This window comes from Oryctolagus cuniculus, chromosome 17, assembly GCF_964237555.1.
Source record: "Oryctolagus cuniculus chromosome 17, mOryCun1.1, whole genome shotgun sequence".
In the NCBI taxonomy this organism is placed as follows: domain Eukaryota; kingdom Metazoa; phylum Chordata; class Mammalia; order Lagomorpha; family Leporidae; genus Oryctolagus; species Oryctolagus cuniculus.
The window spans coordinates 16,938,256-16,957,122 of NC_091448.1; the positions used below are offsets into that span (position 1 = coordinate 16,938,256).

At 41.9% G+C, this 18,867-nt stretch overlaps 1 protein-coding gene across 3 annotated transcripts in view; it reads left to right on the forward strand.

Moving 5' to 3' along the window:
- Positions 1–18,867, forward strand: part of CDC27 (cell division cycle 27) — an 87,236-nt gene that overhangs the window by 4,094 nt on the left and 64,275 nt on the right. For all 3 annotated transcript variants that reach the window (XR_007911351.2, XM_002719460.5, XM_008271658.4), the window contains exon 2: positions 14,038–14,113. Coding sequence is in view for 2 of the 3 variants with exons in the window: in XM_002719460.5 (XP_002719506.2) it covers positions 14,038–14,113 (76 nt within the window). In the remaining variant the exon portion in view is untranslated. The remainder of the gene's footprint in view (positions 1–14,037; positions 14,114–18,867) is intronic.

Sequence of the window (18,867 nt, forward strand, 5' to 3'; positions counted from 1 at the left end):
TAACTTTCTTTTAGCAGCATTTCAGACATCTGGTTTTAATCTGCAGAACTCTGGAGAGGAGTGCTGTTTTGTTGGGTAGAAGGGTGATAACCAGGGGTCTGATTTTAACTCTGCTCTCCATCAGCTGTTAATCTGTAGTGCCTTAGAGAAGAGTCTGTTCCTCCCACTCCCTCCTCAGGAGACACCGTCACTCAGGACTTCAGAGGTGATTGAGCAGAGTGGGGGTGTTTGCCGTATGTGGGGCTCTTTAAGTTTTACTTCTAGGAGTTACAGAAGTTTGAAATGGATGGCTTCACCTTCTTTCTGATGCTCTTAAGAATGGTTTGTAAAGATGTTCTGAGTGAAGCTTGACTTTAAATCAGAAAAGAATCAAAATCTTGAACATAGTACTTATTTTTTGGCTCTTTCATTTCTTTAATTTCAAAGAGAAAAGGATTCAAAGTTTAAGACTTTATGACCTTAGTATATGCATGTCAGATTTTTCTGGTGATCCTTAGTATTGTGAATCATTTGGATCTCTTATGGCTTATATGTTAAATATAAGCAATTGTAGCAGACATATTGGGACAATGTTATATAATGGAAACTATAAATGACATTTATTGAACTTGTTTATATTTAGAGATTGGTTAGAAAAAAGTTTTAAGTATCTAATGTGTATCAGTATGTTAGGAACACTGTAAATGTATCACTTCATATAATCCACACAACTCCAAGAAATAGAGCCCCATTTTTCAACTGAGATGATCGAGGCTGAGAAAAGTTAAATGTTTTCCCCAAAATCACACTTGTGAAAGTGATGACACACAAATTTGAAACCAATTTGATGTCTCCAGCAAATTCTGTGCATTTCTTTTCTACTCACAGTTTTCTTTCACTTACAACAAAATTAAACACGTGTGTTCTTAGAAATCCCTGGATTAGGCCGGCGCCGCGGCTCACTAGGCTAATCCTCCGCCTAGCGGCGCCAGCACACCGGGTTCTAGTCCCGGTCGGGGCACTGGATTCTGTCCCGGTTGCCCCTCTTCCAGGCCAGCTCTCTGCTGTGGCCAGGGAGTGCAGTGGAGGATGGCCCAAGTGCTTGGGCCCTGCACCTGCATGGGAGACCAGGAGAAGCACCTGGCTCCTGCCATTGGATCAGCGCGGTGCGCTGGCTGCGGTGTCCATTGGAGGGTGAACCAACGGCAAAGGAAGACCTTTCTCTCTGTCTCTCTCTCTCACTGTCCACTCTGCCTGTCAAAAAGAAAAAAAAAGAAAAAAAGAAAAAAAATCCCTGGATTTCATAAAGGAGTAACAAGGTGGTAATTATTTATATTACAAAATAATTTTTCATCATCCCAAAGTTCCTTGATTATTGGCTATACAGGAATCCAGAGAAACTTAAGACTAACATATAAGAATGCTAACAAAGGGAGGACTATCAGAAATTAAAGATTTTTTGTTTATTCTTTAAACATAAGCACCTGCCCCATTTGAGAATATAGTAGTAATCAAAATGTAGTACCTACATTCCTGGAGTTTAGAATACAGAAGCAAAGACATTACTCACATGCTTGCTTGAATTAATGTAAAATTACCACAGTGAGAAAATATAACAAAGGAAAGATACTTTATGATTTTAGAGTATATAATAAGGATGCCTAACTGCAACTCGGGGGACAGTCCCTGAAAAACCTCCTCTGAGAAAGACATCTGAGGGATGACCACAATTTGCAGTTTGGAAGAAGGGAAGAATGTGCCAGGTGTAGAGGACCTGCGGCAGAGGGTAACATGGCAGGTTTGAGGAGTTGAAAGAAGACCATTGGAGGTGGTAGCATTGAAAGCATAAAAGAACATGATACAAGATTAAATGGAGTGGCAGGTGTTTGGCCTAGGGGTTACCCGCCTGTTGGGAATTCTGCCTGTGTCCTCATCGGACTACCTGGGTTTGGCTCCCATCTCCAGCTCCTGATTCCAGTTTCCTACTAATGTATACCCTGGGAATCAGCAGTGGTGGCTCAATTGGTTGGATTCCTGCCGCCCATGTCCATGTGATATGGATGGAGGCTCCCAAGTTGCAGGTAGTTGGAGAGTGAACCAGTGGATGGAAACATGTGCTCCTCCCCCACCCTGTTTCTTTCTCTCCACCCCTCTTCCTGTGCCTCTTCTCCTCAACCCCCACCTCTGGTACTCAGATAAAACACTGGAGAGATAAGTGGGCTCCAGCACACTGCCTAGTTTATTGGCTTTGGTTTTTATGCTAAAGGCAGTAAGAAGCCACTGAAGAATTTTAAATTAGGCAAAAGAGTAATATCAGATCTGATTTGTGGAAAGCTCACAGGAAAAGAGTAGATGATAGGATGGAAAAGAATTCAGAGAAGCTGGTTAAGACACAAAGAATTAGGCAGAATATGGTCTTCCCTCAAAATGTAAATGTTTATTATGTTTCTTCCTTTCATTATTACTGCAGTTGTCTGATTATGCAAGTGTCATTTGGAAGATACTATGCATGGTTCCAGAACCCTACATCATACGCAGTCTAGAAGACCAGATCCATTTCTGTAGGGGTTTAGAATTTAGCCAAACACTGAGCTAGATTTTCATAAACCTATCTCAGAGGTAGGTATTTTTATTCTTTATTTTACAGGTGATTAAAGCTCAGATAAATGACCTGGATGTCTTGGTTAGTGTCAGAGGGATCCTCTTTATCTGCCCTGGATTGGGGTGTGGAAAATCATGTTAAGCATTCAGGAAATAATTGTTGAGTCAGATGAGATTTGAATCCCTTTAGCCTAACATTTTCTGAGCAACATGACTGAGGGTTGTCTTTCAGGAGAACACCTATAATTTATCATATTACTTTTTTTTCTGTCTCCTGTGTTGTAATGTTAGAGGTGTTGACTAGATGACAATGATTCTGTCGTGTATTTAAAACCTGACCCTCTGTTCAGTCCTTACCAACCGCTCGTATTTTTGTTCCAAGGTTTAGCTTCCCAGCTACGTGATAAGAAAACAAAAGCACCCACAGTGACAGTGACCAAATAGTTGTCTCTGGAAAAATGGCTGACTTAATCACAATATTTTATTGTGACTTCAGTAAAGGCCTGAGTATCCAAAATGTTAAGACTTTGTATGATTCACCTGAAGAACTTTATTTTCCCAAGTTAGTTAAGTTTTTTAATGTTATTATTTGCTTTTAAAGATCCATTTATTTATTTGAAAGAGTTACAGGAAGAGAGATCTTCCATCTGCTGGTTCATTCCCCAGATGGCCACAACAGCCAGGGCTGGGCCAGGCTGGAGCCAAGAGCTTCGTTCAGGTCTCCTACATGGGTGGTAGTGGCCCCAACACTTGGGCCACCTTCCAGGAACTGGATCAGAAGTAGAGCAGCCAGGACATGAACTGGAGCCCATATGGGATGTTGGCATCGCAAGTGGGAGCTTTACTTGGTACACCTCAACACCAGCCCTATGTTACTTGTTTTTTCTGAAATCAAGATCATGTAGCAACAAGTAGGTGTGATGTTCAAGAAATGTTTACTAAATAGATAAATGATGTTTTTCAAAAGTGGTAAGCATATTGAGTTAGATGACAAGGTAGAGGATCTGAGTAATGTGGAAGGAGGTGCTCAACATATTCTAGATCAGTATGAAACAGGGCAGTCTAAATGTCTTCTGGTTTTGTTTTGTTTTAAGATTTACTTATTTATTTATTTGAAACACAGAGAAAAGGAGAGGCAGAGAGAGAGAGGTCTTCCATCCACTGGTTCATTCCCCAGTTGACCACAACATCCAGAGCTGCGCCAATCCGAAGCCAGGAGCTTCTTCTGGGTCTCCAAAGTGGGTGTAAGGTCCCAAGGACTTAGGCCATCTTCCACTGCTTTCTAAGGCCATTGCAGAGAGCTGGATCGGAAGTGGAGCAGCCAGGTCTCGAACTGGTGCCTATGTGGGATGCTGGCACTGCAGGTGGCGGCTTTGCCCACTGTGCTGCAGTGCCAGCCCCAGAAGTTAACTTTAATAGAACTGTCTCATATTTTAGCTCCAGATTGTTTCTAAAAGTTTATAGGTCAGTAAATGGAAAATGGACTCAGAGTTCCACAACACATACTCATTCACCAAACATTGATTATGCACTGTTAAAAGGCAGTTATCTAGATTAGTTAGGAAATGGCTAGTTAACAAGGATAATGAGGGAATTACAGAGAAAAGTAGAATCTGTTTTTCTGCCCCAGTAAGTTGCAGTTGGGACAGCCATTTGGTGCTGTGGTTAAGACACTACTTAGGATGCCTTCATCCCATATCAGAATGTCTGAGTTTGAGTCTCAGCTCTGCCTTCAACTTTCTGCTAATGCACTTCCTGAGAGGCAACAGGTGATGGCTCAACTGATTTTTCCCCGCCACACATGTGGGAGACCTGGACTGACTGTATCCTGGCCCAGCCCCAGCTATTGCAGAACCTCTCAAAATATAAATAAAAACCTTTTTTTTAAGTTTCAGTCTAGTTAGCCAAATTATGTAATCAAATCTAATAAACAGCCTGATACAAGGAAGTGTACACAAAATTGTGTAGAATCAAAGGGCAGAGCAGTTAATCTAGGAAGTCTTCATGAAAGGCAGAGTAGCATGTAAGCTGAATTTTGAAGAAACCATCACAGAAATCTCAGGAGACAGAAATTTAAGACAAAGTGTAGACCAAACAGAGGCAATGATGTTAGCAAAAATACAGTGGATTTTTAGGAACTGGTTCTAGATTATAGGCAGTTTTGGTGAGATGAAAACAGCTGAGAAGGGGATGTTAAGGCAAAATGATTTGAATATCTTTCTAGGGAGTTTGTGCTTTATTCTATGGATATTTATTTTGTCTGTGAAGCTTTCCAAGGGAAATCATTAGAAGGTTTTGATCAGGGAAGAAGACATGATAATGTTAGGAAGATGATGGCAGCAGCAGCTAAAATTTATTGCATAATTATCAGGAATGTGCCAGGAGCTGTTAAGAACTTAATTGAAGTCGTATGTTTTGTTTTAAAGATTTATTTGAAAGAGTTGCACAGAGAAGGAGAAGCAGAGAGAGGTCTCCCATATGCTGGTTCACTCCCCAATTGGCTGCAATGGCCAGAGCTGAGCCGATCTGAAGCCAGGAGTTTCCTCCGGATCTCCTACTTGGATGCAGGGGCCCAAGGACTTGGACCATCTTTTACTGCTTTCCCAGGCTATAGCAGGGAGCTGGATCAGAAGTGGAGCAGCTGGGACTCAAACTGGTGCCCATATGGGATGATGGCACTGCAGGTGGCGTTTTTACCCGTTAAACCACAGCGCCGCCCCTGAGGTCTTTTTTTCTTTTCTTTTTTTTTTTTTTTTTTTCCTGACAGGCAGAGTGGACAGTGAGAGAGAGAGAGAGAGACAGAGAGAAAGGTCTTCCTTTGCCGTTGGTTCACCCCCCAGTGGCTGCTGCGGCTGGCACGTTCCGGCCGGCGCACCGGGCTGATCCGAAGGCAGGAGCCAGGTGCTTCTCCTGGTCTCCCATGGGGTGCAGGACCCAAGCACTTGGGCCATCCTCCACTGCACTCCCTGGCCACAGCAGAGAGCTGGCCTGGAAGAGGGGCAACCAGGGCAGAATCCGGTACCCTGACCGGGACTAGAACCTGGGGTGCCGGTGCCGCAAGGCGGAGGATTAGCCTACTGAGCCACGGCACCAGCTAACTTAATGGTTCTTAAACCTTAGTCTCTTTCTTTAAAACATACGACCTCTGCCGCAGCTTAATATTTCTAAATTGGCAACTTGGCCTGTTCTTTAAATATTTAAATTTAATTCCACAAATATTTATTCGACACCTATTAAATATGTCAGACTCTAGGGACTGGCATCGTGGCACAGCAAGTTAGGCCAGCATCATGGCACAGTGGATTAGGACACCACATGTGACACTGGCATTCCATAGGAGTACTGGTTTGAATCTAAGCTGCTCCATTTCCAATCCAGCTCCCTGCTGATGCACCTGAGAAGGTAGTGGAAGCTGGCCCTAGTACTTGGGCCTCTGCCGCCCACCTGGGACACCTGGATGGAGTTCCAGGCTTCTGGCTTTGGCCTGGCCCAGCCCCTAGCTGTTGCTTCCGTTCAGGGAGTAAAACAGTGGATGGAAGATCTGTCTTCTCTGTAACTCTGCCTTTTAAATTAATAAATGGTGTGTGTGTGTGTGTGTATAAAGCAGACTCTGTTACTGCCTCCATCAGCCAGACTAATGATTCTTTAAAAAAAAAAAAAAAAAAGATGTATTTTATTTATTTGAAAGAGTTACAGAAAGAGTTAGAGACAGAGAGAGGTCTTCCATCTGCTGGTTCACTCCTCAGATGGTCAAAATGGGCAGAGCTGCACCAATCCGAAGCCAGGAGCTTCCTGGTCTCTCATGCGGGTGCAGGGGCCCAAGGACTTGGACCATCTTCCACTGCTTTCCCAGGCCATAGCAGAGAGCTGGATCAGGAGAGGAGTAGCCAGGATTAGAACTGGCGCCCATATGGGATGTGGGCTCTTCAGACCAGGGCTTTAACCCACTGCGCCACTGAGCCAGTCCCAGATTAATCATTCTTCATGAACCAAGATATCTTCAATGAACTCCTGGTACTGTACAGATTTTATTATCTATGCACATATGTACTAAGCCCCAAATGTATACTAATTCCCTAAAGCCATATACCTTTTAGTATATCTGCAGATTTGATTTTATTATTTATGCTGTTTTCTGGGAAAGAGGTTCATAGTTTCTGTAACTCTTTCAAGAGTATGTTATTAATAGGAGGAGAGCTGCTTGCCCAGTGAAGTAGGAGAATGATTCTGACCCCTGAATGCTTGCTTATTAGCAATAAGAAATATTTTTAAAAAATAAAAATAAAATTTAGTTTTATTGAGTTTTTTTGGTTTTTTGTTTGTTTGTTTGGAGGTAGAGAGAGTCACAGAGAGATCTTCCATCTGTTGATTCACTCCCCAAATGCCCGTAACAGCCAGATCTGGATCAGGCCAATGGGTCTCCCATGTGGGTAACAGGGATCAAAGTACATGAGCCACCATATGCTGTCCTCTCAGGGTGCACATTAGCAGGAAGTTGGGTCAGAGGCAAAGCCAGGACTCGAACCACATACTCCAGTACAGGATCCAGGCATCCCAAGTAGCAGGTTAACCACTATGCCCAGTGTCCAACACTGGTAGAAAGATTTATAAGCAATGATACCTAAATTCAATCTCAGCTTCCAAAGATTGTGATTTTGTAGTTTTAGGACAGAATTTCATCAGATCAGGCTTGAGAGCCACTGATTTAGACAGGAATAACACTAAAAGACACTCTATGAGAACAGAAACTGTTCATTGGTGAACTCCTAGATTTTAAAAAGTAGTTGGCATATACAGTAGTCTGGCACAAAAAAAAAATTGTTCACAGTAATGGTGTGTGCCTTTGTAAATAGCCAAGTCTGTTTTTGAAATCTACCATAGGCAGATGCTGTCAGGAGAAGTAAAGGAGTAGGATCCTTGGCTGATGGTATGTGGAAGTGTTATCACTAGCAAATATGCTGGAACATTTTATTGGGGGTTCTGGCTGTTTCAGCACAGCTTGTATTTGGCACCTTTTTAACTTAAGTGGCTCTAATTGGAGAAGAATCATATAGTGATTAATAAGCCCTAACAGATCTATTTGTATTTAGTGGCCTTATTTCTTTTTCTCTTCCTATCTTAATCCCCTAAGTAATAGAGAGGACTCTGATTACTAATGAATCCTTTTACTGTGGTAAAAGGTAAAAATATATCCTAAGTACACATTTTTGTGGGAATGACAAAATTACGTTGTATGAAACCCTTTGTCTTCTGGAAATTATGAGTGGGGGAATGTTGGGATAAATTATTATCATCAGCAGCATTACTATTATAATTAGTACAGAGTCTATAAGCATATGGAAATTCCAGAATTTCTCTGATTAGGGGCCTAGAAACTATCTCATATTTTTGTATACTCTGTTGGAATCCTCTACATAATATGCCAACTACTTCTGAAAATATTTGGGGGGAAATGAATGGAAGTTGATGGTAAATTTCAGACCAAAAGGGAAATTCCTTTGTAACCCACTTAATTTGGGTGGATTGTGATAGGACATTGCTATGGTTTGAACAAGACTTGGTTCCCTAACTCATGTAGATAAACCCTTAAGTCGTAATAGAAACTTAGTTCATTATGCTATTTAGGAAATGGGCCTAATGAGAGTTCCTTAGATTATAGGGGGCATTCTCAGAAGAGACTTGGTTATAAAAGTGGAGTTAGGCCTAGCCCACCATCTCTCTGCTTCCTGAATCACCATGAGACCCTTCCCAGAGGGTCTACCCACACTCCATGCTGCACTAGTGCTGCCATCATCAGAGGCCCAGCCAATGGGCCTTCCTAAACTTGGACCTGAATCTCTCAAAATTATTCACCTTTTCTCTTTATGAAGCTAGTTTCCTCAGAGATTTTTTTATAGCAATGAAAAGTTGACTATTACAGATATGTTCATGATTAATTTTAATTGATATGTATTTTAGTAGGTAGAAGAATTGGGTTAGGGCCAAGAAGGAACATGAAGCCCTGCAAACAAAAGGAATTAGAACTTCAGTAATTCAAGCCTTTCTTTTAAAGGACATGGCCTGAAGAATTAGAAATTGTGTATGGATGGCATCTTAGACTAATATTGGATGAGACAACCTCTTTGGCTTTGGGGATTCTGTGGAGTGAGTTTTTTAATTCAACACGTCAAATGAGTGCTTTTCAAACTTTAATATACAAATGAATTACTTGGAGATCATTTTAAAAATGCAGATTTGGTCTAAGGTGGGATCTGGATTCTGCTGTTCTAGAAAGCTGCCAAATGGTGCCAGTGTTGCTACTCCAGGGGCCATACTTTGAATACAAAATCGTTGATAATTCTTTGAAATAGCAGGAAATGGGGGCAGGCATTGAGGTACAGTGGTTTAGCTGCCTTGTGGAGCACCCACACCCTCTGTTTGAGTGCCAGGCTGGCTTTTCCACTTCCCATGTTAATACAGCTGGGAAGCAGCAGATGATGATTCAAGCATTTAAGTTCCTGCTATGCGGGAGACCCTGATAGATGGTGGTCTGGCTTCTGTCTTCAACCTGGCCCAGTCCTGGCTGTTGTGGGCATTTGGGAAGTGAATCAGCAGATGGCAGATCAATCTCTCTCTCTGCTTTTCAAATAAACAAGTACATCTTTTGGAAAAAAAAAAAGAAAAGAAAAGAAAAGAAAAGAAAGTGGGAAATGGCTGGGTTAAGAACATTAACATTGGAGAGGGGGAAATGCTGCCTTTATTATTATTAACAATAAGTTTAAATTCTCCCTTCTCCCTTTCTATCTGGATAGGAATGGTCAGACATTTTTGAGACTTTATAAAATTTAAGCTGTTATAAATAAGGTTAAACAAGAAGCTGTGGAGACCCCAAAATAAGTTAATTACTATTTTTAAGTTGACACTTTAAAAATTATGCATATTTATGTGGTGCCACATGATGTTTCTTTTTTTTTTAATTTTTTTTTTTTTTGACAGGTAGAGTTATAGACAGTGAGAGAGAGAGACAGAGAGAAAGGTCTTCCTTCCGTTGGTTCACTCCCTTAATGGCCACTACAGCTGGCACTGCACTGATCCGAAGCCAGGAGCTGGGTGCTTCCTCCTGGTCTCCCATGCAGGTGCAGGGGCCCAAGGACTTGGGCCATCCTCCACTGCCTTCCTGGGCCACAGCAGAGAGCTGGTACCCGATGCCCATATGGGATGCCGGCGCTACAAGGTGGAGGATTAACCAAGGGAGCCACTTAGCCGGCCCCCACGTGATGTTTCAGTACATGTATACATTGTATAATGTTCAGATGAGGGTAAATGTGCCTGTATCTCCGAATGTGCAGCATTTTTTAATAGTGAAGCTGTTGAAAATCTTCTCTTCTAGCTTTTTTGAAAAGTACCAGGACAGTGTCATTTTCTGTAGTAACCCTACTGTGCAATAGAATACCTGACCCAACCATTCCCCTTCCTTCTCTCCCTTGTTCTCTCCCAGCCTCTGATAACCACTTTTCAACTCTAAACTTACAAGAGATCAACTTTTTTGGATTCCATGTTTGAGTGATATTTCAGTCTCCCTACTGTTTTCCATAGTGGCCGTGATATTACTTTTCATTCTTGAGAAATACTCCCTTGGGCTAAGTTATTGACTTCTGTTAGCACTTTTAACTTTATAAATCATAATATTCATAACAATGTTCTAAACATTTGCTTGTCTACAAGTTCAGCAAAATTTATTGAGCCTTTACTATATTCAGGACATATTGGTCACTTATTTTAAATGTATTTCTTTTTATTAGAAAGAAAGAAGGGCCAGCACTGTAATGTAGTAGGGTAAGCCTCCTCCTACAGCACCAGCATCCCATATGAGCTGCTGGTTTGAGTCTTGGCTCCTTATTTCTGATGCAGGTTTCTGTTAATGGTCTGGGAAAGCAGTGGAAGATGGTCCAAGTGTTTGGGTGCCTGTACCCACATGGGAGACCCATAAGGGGCTCCTGGCTCCTGGCTTCGGATCCGCTCAACCCTGGCTGTTGCGGCCATTTGAGTAGTGAACCAGCGGATGGAAGATCTCTTTCTCTCCTTGTGTGTGTGTGTGTGTCTGTCTCTGTCTCTCCTCTCTGTCTGCAACTGTGTCTCTCAAATAAATAAATCTTTAAAGAAAAAAAAAAGAGAATGAGAGAGAATTAAGCAGAAACAGAGGTCTTCCATTCTCTGGTTCATTCCCCAAATGCCCTACATGGCTAGGGGTTGGGGCAGGCCAGGCCAAAGAAGGGAACCCAAAACTCAATCCAGATCTCCCATGTGGGTGTCAAGGACTCAGTTACTTGAGCCATCACCGACTGCTTCCCAGGGTGCACATCAGCTGGGAGCTGGAATCAAGCAGTCAGGGCCCAATTGCAGGTACTTTGTTAGGGGATGCTGGTGTCCCATGCGGTACCTTAATTGCTATGCCAAATACCCACATCTGATCATTTATTCTCATTAATCTAGACGGATATTCTGTCATAATGTTAACTAGTGATAGCTAGATTTTACTTAAAAAATTTTTTACTTTAAAAAAAATGTATTTATTTGAAAGACAGAGAGAAGTCTTCCATCCTCTGGTTCACTCCCCAAATGGCTGCAATGGCCAAAGCCGGGCCAATCCAAAGCCAGGAGCCAGGAGCCTCTTCCATGTCTCCCACATGGGTGCAGGGACCCAAGGACTTGGGCCATCTTCCTCTGCTTTCCCAGGCCATAGCAGAGACCTGGATTCGAAGTGGAGCAGCCAGGATTTGAATTGGTACCCATATAGGATGCCAGCATTGCAGGCGGCAGCCTTACTTGCTAAGCCACAGCGCCAGCCCCTGGATTTTACATTTTTTAAAGTAGATTTTTTTTTTTTTTTTAAGATTTATTTATTTATTTGAAAGTCAGTTACACAGAGAGAGAAGGAGAGGCAGAGAGAGAGAGAGAGAGGTCTTCCATCTGCTAGTTCACTCCCCAATTGGCCACAATGGCCGGAGCTGCGCCGATTGAAGCCAGGAGCTTGCCCCAGGTCTCCCAAGGGGGTGCAAGGGCCCAACCACTTGGGCCAACTTCTACTGCCTTCCCCCGGCCATAGATGCCAGCAGTGCAGGCGCTGGCTTTACCTGCTATACCACAGCGCCAGCCCCAAGTAGATTTCTTTATTGATTTATTTGAAAGGCAGAACAACAGAGAGACATCTTCCATATGCTGCTTTGCTCCCCCAAATGGCCACAATAGTCATATCTGTGCCTGGTGGAAGCCAGGAGCCAGGAAATCCATCCAGGTCTCCCACATGGATGGCAGGGGCCTAAACTTTGGCCATTTTTCACTGCCTTCCCAGACACATTAGCAAGAAGCAGAACGGGAGGCAGAGTAGATACAACTCCAACCTGGGTGACAGTGTTAGAAGCACTGCTTAATCCACAGCACCACAGTGCTTTGCCCCTAGATTTTAGTTTTGTTGTAACTCTTATGTGTTAAATCAACAAATTATGTGCTACTGTATGTGCTAAAAATAAAAATAAATCTTTTTTTTTAAAGACTTATTCATCTGTTTGGAAGGCAGAAACAGGAGAGAGAGAGAGAGAGAGCGAGCGAGCACTTCCATCCGCTGGCTCACTCCCCAAATAGCCACAACAGCCAGGCTTGGGCCAGGCAGAAGCCAGGAGCTTCTTCCAGGTTTCCCACATGGTAGCAAGGTACCAAGTACTTAGGCCACCTTCCACTGCTTTCTGAGGCACACTTGCAGGGAGCTAGCTCTTAAGTGGCACAGCTGGGACTCAAACTGGTGCCCATATTTGATGACTGTACTGCAGGCAGAGGCTTAACCTTCTATGCCACAGCACCAGCCCCAAAAATAGCAGTCTTGATCAATTTTGAGATATCTCAAAAGTAGTTTACTAGTAAAATTATAAATTTGTGAACTATATTTTTAAAGATCAGATTCTTTCATTTCATTGACAGTATGTAGCATAGGCATGGATGTTGAATAATAAGAACTTATATTGTTAATGTGAGTGTAAATTAAGTTTTAGAAAGTGATTTTATGTTACTAAATAAAGATGACCATAAGCATATTCTGTGATCCAATAATTTCATCCAAATTTGGAGAGATTCTTAAACATTTACCTCAAGAGATAAACATAAGATCGTTCACTGCAAATGGTCGTAATACTTTAAAATAGGTAAAATTCACTTTGGTATATTGTTGCAATGGAAATATTATTTGTTCAACAATGAAATGAATGGATTTTGCCTGCACACATCATCAACAATGAATTTCAAAAACAAAATACTGGGTTTTAAAAGTGAGCCATTTGGCTGGCACCGCAGCTCACTAGGCTAATCCTCCGCCTGCGGCGCCAGCACCCCAGGTTCTGGACCCAGTTTGGGCTCCGGATTCTGTCCCTGTTGCTCCTGTTTCAGTCCAGCTCTCTGCTGTGGCCTGGGAGTGCAGTGGAGGATGGCCCAAGTGCTTGGGCCCTGCACCCACATGGGAGACCAGGAGAAGCACCTGGCTCCTGCCTTCGGATCAGCGCAGCGTGCCGACCATAGTGCGTAGTGGCCACCCACTTGAGGGGTGAATCAATGGAAAAAGGAAGACCTTTCTCTCTCTCTCTCTCACTGTCTAACTCTGCCTGTCCAAAAAAAGAAGGAAAGAAAAGTGAGCCATACCAGAATGTATATATATTCTTTTTTTTTAATTAATTAATTAATTTATTTGAAAGGCAAGAGTTAGAGAAAGAGAGCTATTTTCCATCTGCTGGTTCACTCCCCAAATGACTGCAGCGGCTGGAGCTGAGTCTATCTGAAGGCAGGAGCCAGGAGCTTGATCTGCGTCTCCCACATGGGTGCAGGGGCCCAAGTATTTGGGCCATCCTCTGCTGCTTTCCCAGGTGCATTAGCAGGGAGCTGGATCGGAAGAGGAGCAGCCAGGATGCTGGCATCACTAGCAGAGGCTTAACCTGCCACAGCCCTTAAAATGTCCTATCTCATAAATGGATACTTTGAAAAGTTCATGGAGAAGTGGCACTGAAAGATAGGTGTATTTTGGTATAAAATTTCTTTCTGAATTCTGTGCATATTTTTTCACATACATATTTTTCCATGGTTTTGAAAACCGTCACATGCATGGATTTCAAAGGTTTTTGCAACAAAGTAGACGTCTTTCAATTCCCTTTTCCACAAACTTTGTGAGGTACCCTTGAAGGTGTTATGTTATGACAACCTGATTAAAGGAAGGAAAAGACTACACAGTCCTTGCAGAGTTGACTGCATTAATTCAGCTGTCTTTGGAGCCATGCTGTGAAGAGCCTTACTCAACAAACTATGGAGTTTGCTCTGTGAACATTGGGATTTTATCACTTAATTTAGGGATACTAATTTTGAGTATTAGACGCAAGCCTCTCTGTTAGGTGTTACCTTGAAACCATATGTATATTTATGTTCTTTTTCCTGTACTTGCAGGCTGCTATTTGGCAAGCACTAAATCACTATGCTTATCGAGATGCAGTTTTCCTCGCAGAACGGCTGTATGCAGAAGGTTTGTAATCTGTCTATTTCTGTAGAGCCATAAATGAATACAATACATGGAAGTCTATCACTTTTTATGACTGTTAGAAGAATCTGGGTCTCTCTTTTCTTTATGACTGACGCTAGTTCATAAAAACTTTACCTTCTCCCTTACTTGTTACTTTAAATAGTTGTGTCAGGTGTATTCAAGTTTATAATTTACTTAATCACTTTCCAGTCTTCAGGTACTTTTTCCCAGGTTTTTGTTTGTTTTGTTTTAAGAACAGAGCTTATGTTCTGTGGCTGAGAGCAAGGATTTAGAGTTTACAGCCTTGGTACAAATCCTAACCTTGGCACTTAAATATGTAGTTGTATAACCTTAGACAAGTTACTTGATGCCTGAGCAGTTCATACTTTTCAACTATAAAATACATGTAATAGTAATTGCCTCATAGAATTGGAAAAATTAAATGAAAAGATGTATTTAAAGCACTTGGCATCATCTGATAAATGCTTAACCTATATTACTGCTAATGTATGTTTTGTTTGTCATTAAAGTATTGTAATTCTCTTTAAGATGCTGATATGTATAATTGTGTACAGCTTTTTCTTCAAGTCATTTCTTTGGGATATATACTCTAAAATGGGATTTACAAATTAAAGGTTATGATCAGTTCTACAACATGTACGTTTTGCCTACTTGTTACCCCAGCAGAGGCAGGTGTAAAAATCTGGGTTGTTGCTAGCAGTGTAAGAATATGCTTCATTTTTAGTCTTCATCAGCATCAGATTTGGCTCTTTTTTTTTTTTATCTTTGCTTACATGAGAAATCTGAAGTATTTTGGCTTACGTCTTTATAGCTGTTAGCGATTCAGGGTTTTTCCTCATGTGTTTAAATTTATTCCCATTTTTGTGAGCTGTGTCTTTGCTTATTGCCTATGTGCCCAGATCGATGCTTTCTAATCTTAATTCTGTTGATTCATTGGTTTTGTTATTTGTAATTTTTTTTTTTTTTTTTTTTTTTTTTTTTGACAGGCAGAGTGGATAGTGATAGAGAGAGAGACAGAGAGAAAGGTATTCCTTTGCCGTTGGTTCACCCTCCAATGGCCGGCGCACCGCGGCCGGCGCACCGCGCTGATCCGATGGCAGGAGCCAGGTGCTTCTCCTGGTCTCCCATGGGGTGCAGGGCCCAAGCACTTGGGCCATCCTCCACTGCACTCCCTGGCCACAGCAGAGAGCTGGCCTGGAAGAGGGGCAACCGGAACAGAATCCGGCGCCCTGTCCGGGACTAGAACCCGGTGTGCCGGCGCCGCAAGGCGGAGGATTAGCCTAGTGAGCCGCGGCGCTGGCCCTGTAATTTTTTCTATTGCTTCAGTGGCTGGAAATTGTCTTTTTCAACTACAATAAATATATAGTTCTTAGTAGTTTAAATTTTTCTTTTTCTCTTTTTTTTTTTTTTTTTTTTTTGACAGGCAGAGTGGATAGTGAGAGAGAGAGACAGAGAGAAAGGTCTTCCTTTGCTGTTGGTTCACCCTCCAATGGCCGCCACGGCCAGCGTGCTGCGGCTGGTGCATCGCGCTGATCCGAAAGCAGGAGCCAGGTGCTTCTCCTGGTCTCCCATGTGGGTGCAGGGCCCAAGCACTTGGGCCATCCTCCACTGCACTCCCTGGCCACAGCAGAGAGCTGGCCTGGAAGAGGGGCAACCGGGAAAGAATCCGGCGCCCCGACCGGGACTAGAACCTGGTGTGCCAGCGATGCTAGGTGGAGGATTAGGTTATTGAGCCGCGGCGCCGGCCAATAGTTTAAATTTTTTTAAACATTATAATTATATAAAGTAAAATAAGAGCCAAACTTTTTTTTTAAGATTTATTTATTTATTTGAAAGTCAGAGTTACACAGAGAGAGGAGAGGCAGAGAGAGAGAGGTCTTCCATCCGATGGTTCACTACCCAGATGGCCACAATGGCCAGAGCTGTACCGATCTGAAGCCAGGAGCTTCTTCCGGGTCTCCCACACGGGTGCAGGGGCCCAAGTCTTTGGGCTATCTTCTACTGCCCTCCCGGGCCATAGCAGAGAGCTGGACAGGAAGCAGAGCAGCTGGGTCTCGAACCGGTGCCCATATGGGATGCCTGCGCTTCAGGCCAGGGCGTTAACCCACTGCGCCACAGCACCAGTCCCTCTGTATTACTTCTTAATTTATTTGGTGTTATTTTTAAAATAATACCTTTTTTTCTCCCCCATGGTATTTTACTTGCTTTTATATGTTGTTTTTATTGATTGTATTCTCTTTTACTATTTAATAAGGTGTATTTCTCATCATAAAAATCTTCACCCCTTTTTTTACTCTTTCATTTTTGCTTGTTCATTTTATTCTTGCTTGGGAATTAGATATTTTGATCAGTGCTGACCTATGTAAGTCTATAAATTAATTTGGGAAGTATTGACATCCTACTATATATATGGGACACAGGGGAGAGATCAGGGTACCGGGTGTCTAGATGAGATTGAGTTGGAAAATATATAAGAATAAAAATGCTTTAATTGATGAAGCACAGTGTTTAATGAGAGTTATGAGAAGGTATGAGCTTCAGGAGCAGAGCATATCCCAAAAGGACAAGAGGGAATACTTAGAAAAAGTTTTGAGAATTGAGGCAAAAACCGACCTTAGGTAACTCTGGATACCAGGGAATTAGCATTCCTATGAGAGTGCCCTCAGGTCCTCCAGGGAGAATGGGAGTGTAGGGAGGCAAGGGGAAGACCTGTGCAGCAGGAGTTTGCAGTCCCAGTGAAAAGATTGGAAGGATGAGAAGTGGAAGGCTTAAGAAGAAAAGAGTACTTCAAAAGTTCACAGAAAGTGGAATTAAAGGATGTTTATTTTGGTGCAGCAAGTTTTGAAATCCACTCATTTTCGAAGAGTTTTTTGAAGAATCCTTGTACAATAGATCATCCTACTCTGCTTAATTCTACAAAAGCAAGGCTTATTATGAACATATTTAAATATATTTTGAGGTCTTCCTACTTTTTACTTGTTGGATATTATGGTTAGTGGTGAATTAAGACTGTGAATATAGAGTGGATTAAAATTAACATCTTTGCAAAAACTGATGGAGATGAATTATATTAGGCAACTAAAGATGGTAAATTAGTGACTTAGAATTCAAATGATTGAATTTGCCTGTAGACTTGGTGGGAGGATACCCAGATTAGTCCACATAAGGCTGTTTAATCCACATTCTGTTTGTGCCTTAGCCAATGCTTAATACCTCAAAATTTTGCTCGGTGTATGTTAGTTTTTCTGATTATAGAACTCAGTCACTCTGTTTAACTATATTTCTAGAAGGAAAGATTTTAGAATTTAAGTACAATGAGAGCAGATACTATCCTGGCTCAATAATAATGACAATAATTCTACCATTTATTGATTTATTTCTGAGTACTATGACTCTTAAATACTATTAGTTATTTAATCTTCAATCAGTGTCCATGAGCAGTAACTGTTGGATTTCCATGATTTCAAATACCTGCCACTCCTCTGATGTACAATAGGGGATATTACTACCCTGCTATGGTACTTATGCCCCTAAACCAACCTCAGAATTCTTGTCCACATGGTATTTGGGCTGACAAGATAAGTCGATCAGAGTTGATATGCTGGATGTAAGCTGGTTGCTCCTTTTCTCAGTGACTTCTTGTGTCACTACTGGTAGCTTCTGTGTTTGGGGGGAAAATACCCAACAGGCAATAAGCTAAAGAAGTTGATGGGTAGGATCTTCTTTAATCAATTTCTTAAAATAGTTTCTCAGTTCCACTAGTTCCTTTTCACCTATTTGCCTTTCTCCCAAGAGCTTTATATAACCTGCGTAAGAGTAATATAACATAGAAAAATGGTCTAAGTCTCACCTCATATTCATAACCATTTGATCTGAGGCAAGATGTTATTCTGAGCCTTATTTTACTCATCTTTAAAATGGGAAGAGAAACATTTCAAGATTTAACTGTTGGTGCCGGCGCGGTGACAAAGCAAATAGAGCCGCCCTGAAGTGCCGGCATACCACATGGGTGTCAGTTCAAGTCTCGGCTGCTCCACTTCCAATCCAGCCCTCTGCTGTGGCCTAGGAAAGCAGTGAAGATGGTCCAAGTCCTTGGGCCCCTGCACCGGTGTGGGAGACCCAGAAGAGGCTCCTGGCACTTGGCTTCAGATTGGCACACTCCAACCGTTGCAGCCAACTGGGGAGCAAACCAGCAGATGGAAGACTTTCTCTCTCTCTATCTCTCTCTCTCTCTCTCTCTCTCTCTCCCTCTCTGTAATTCTGCCTTCAAATAAATAAATAAATAAATCTTTAAAAGATAGTTTAACAAGATAGTTTCAAGGATAAAATATAATAATTTGGGTAAAGAGTCTAGAGTTTCTTTCACTTGAGAGGTCCTTTACAAATTCTCACCCAAGCGTCTCATAATACATAGCTTTTCATAATTTTTTTATCTTATTATATATGATGTACTCTGATATTTCCTGTTGAGTAGATTCTGTTATTCTCTTAATACAGATAAAACTCAATTTATTTCACAATCAACTAGTGAGTTGAAATTTGCCCTTTAGGGAAAGGAGGAAAAAAAAACTCTGTCCTAATTTCATCCTCTTCCCTTCATGTCCCCTTTCCTCATTGTAAGCACGTATTTTTTTCTTCCCACTGCCAGTGTGTGATCCCACTGACCAAGAGTTTTCTCCATTATTAACTCTTAAGAGTGGATAGAAATGAGTACCTAGGAACAAATAGTAGTAGTT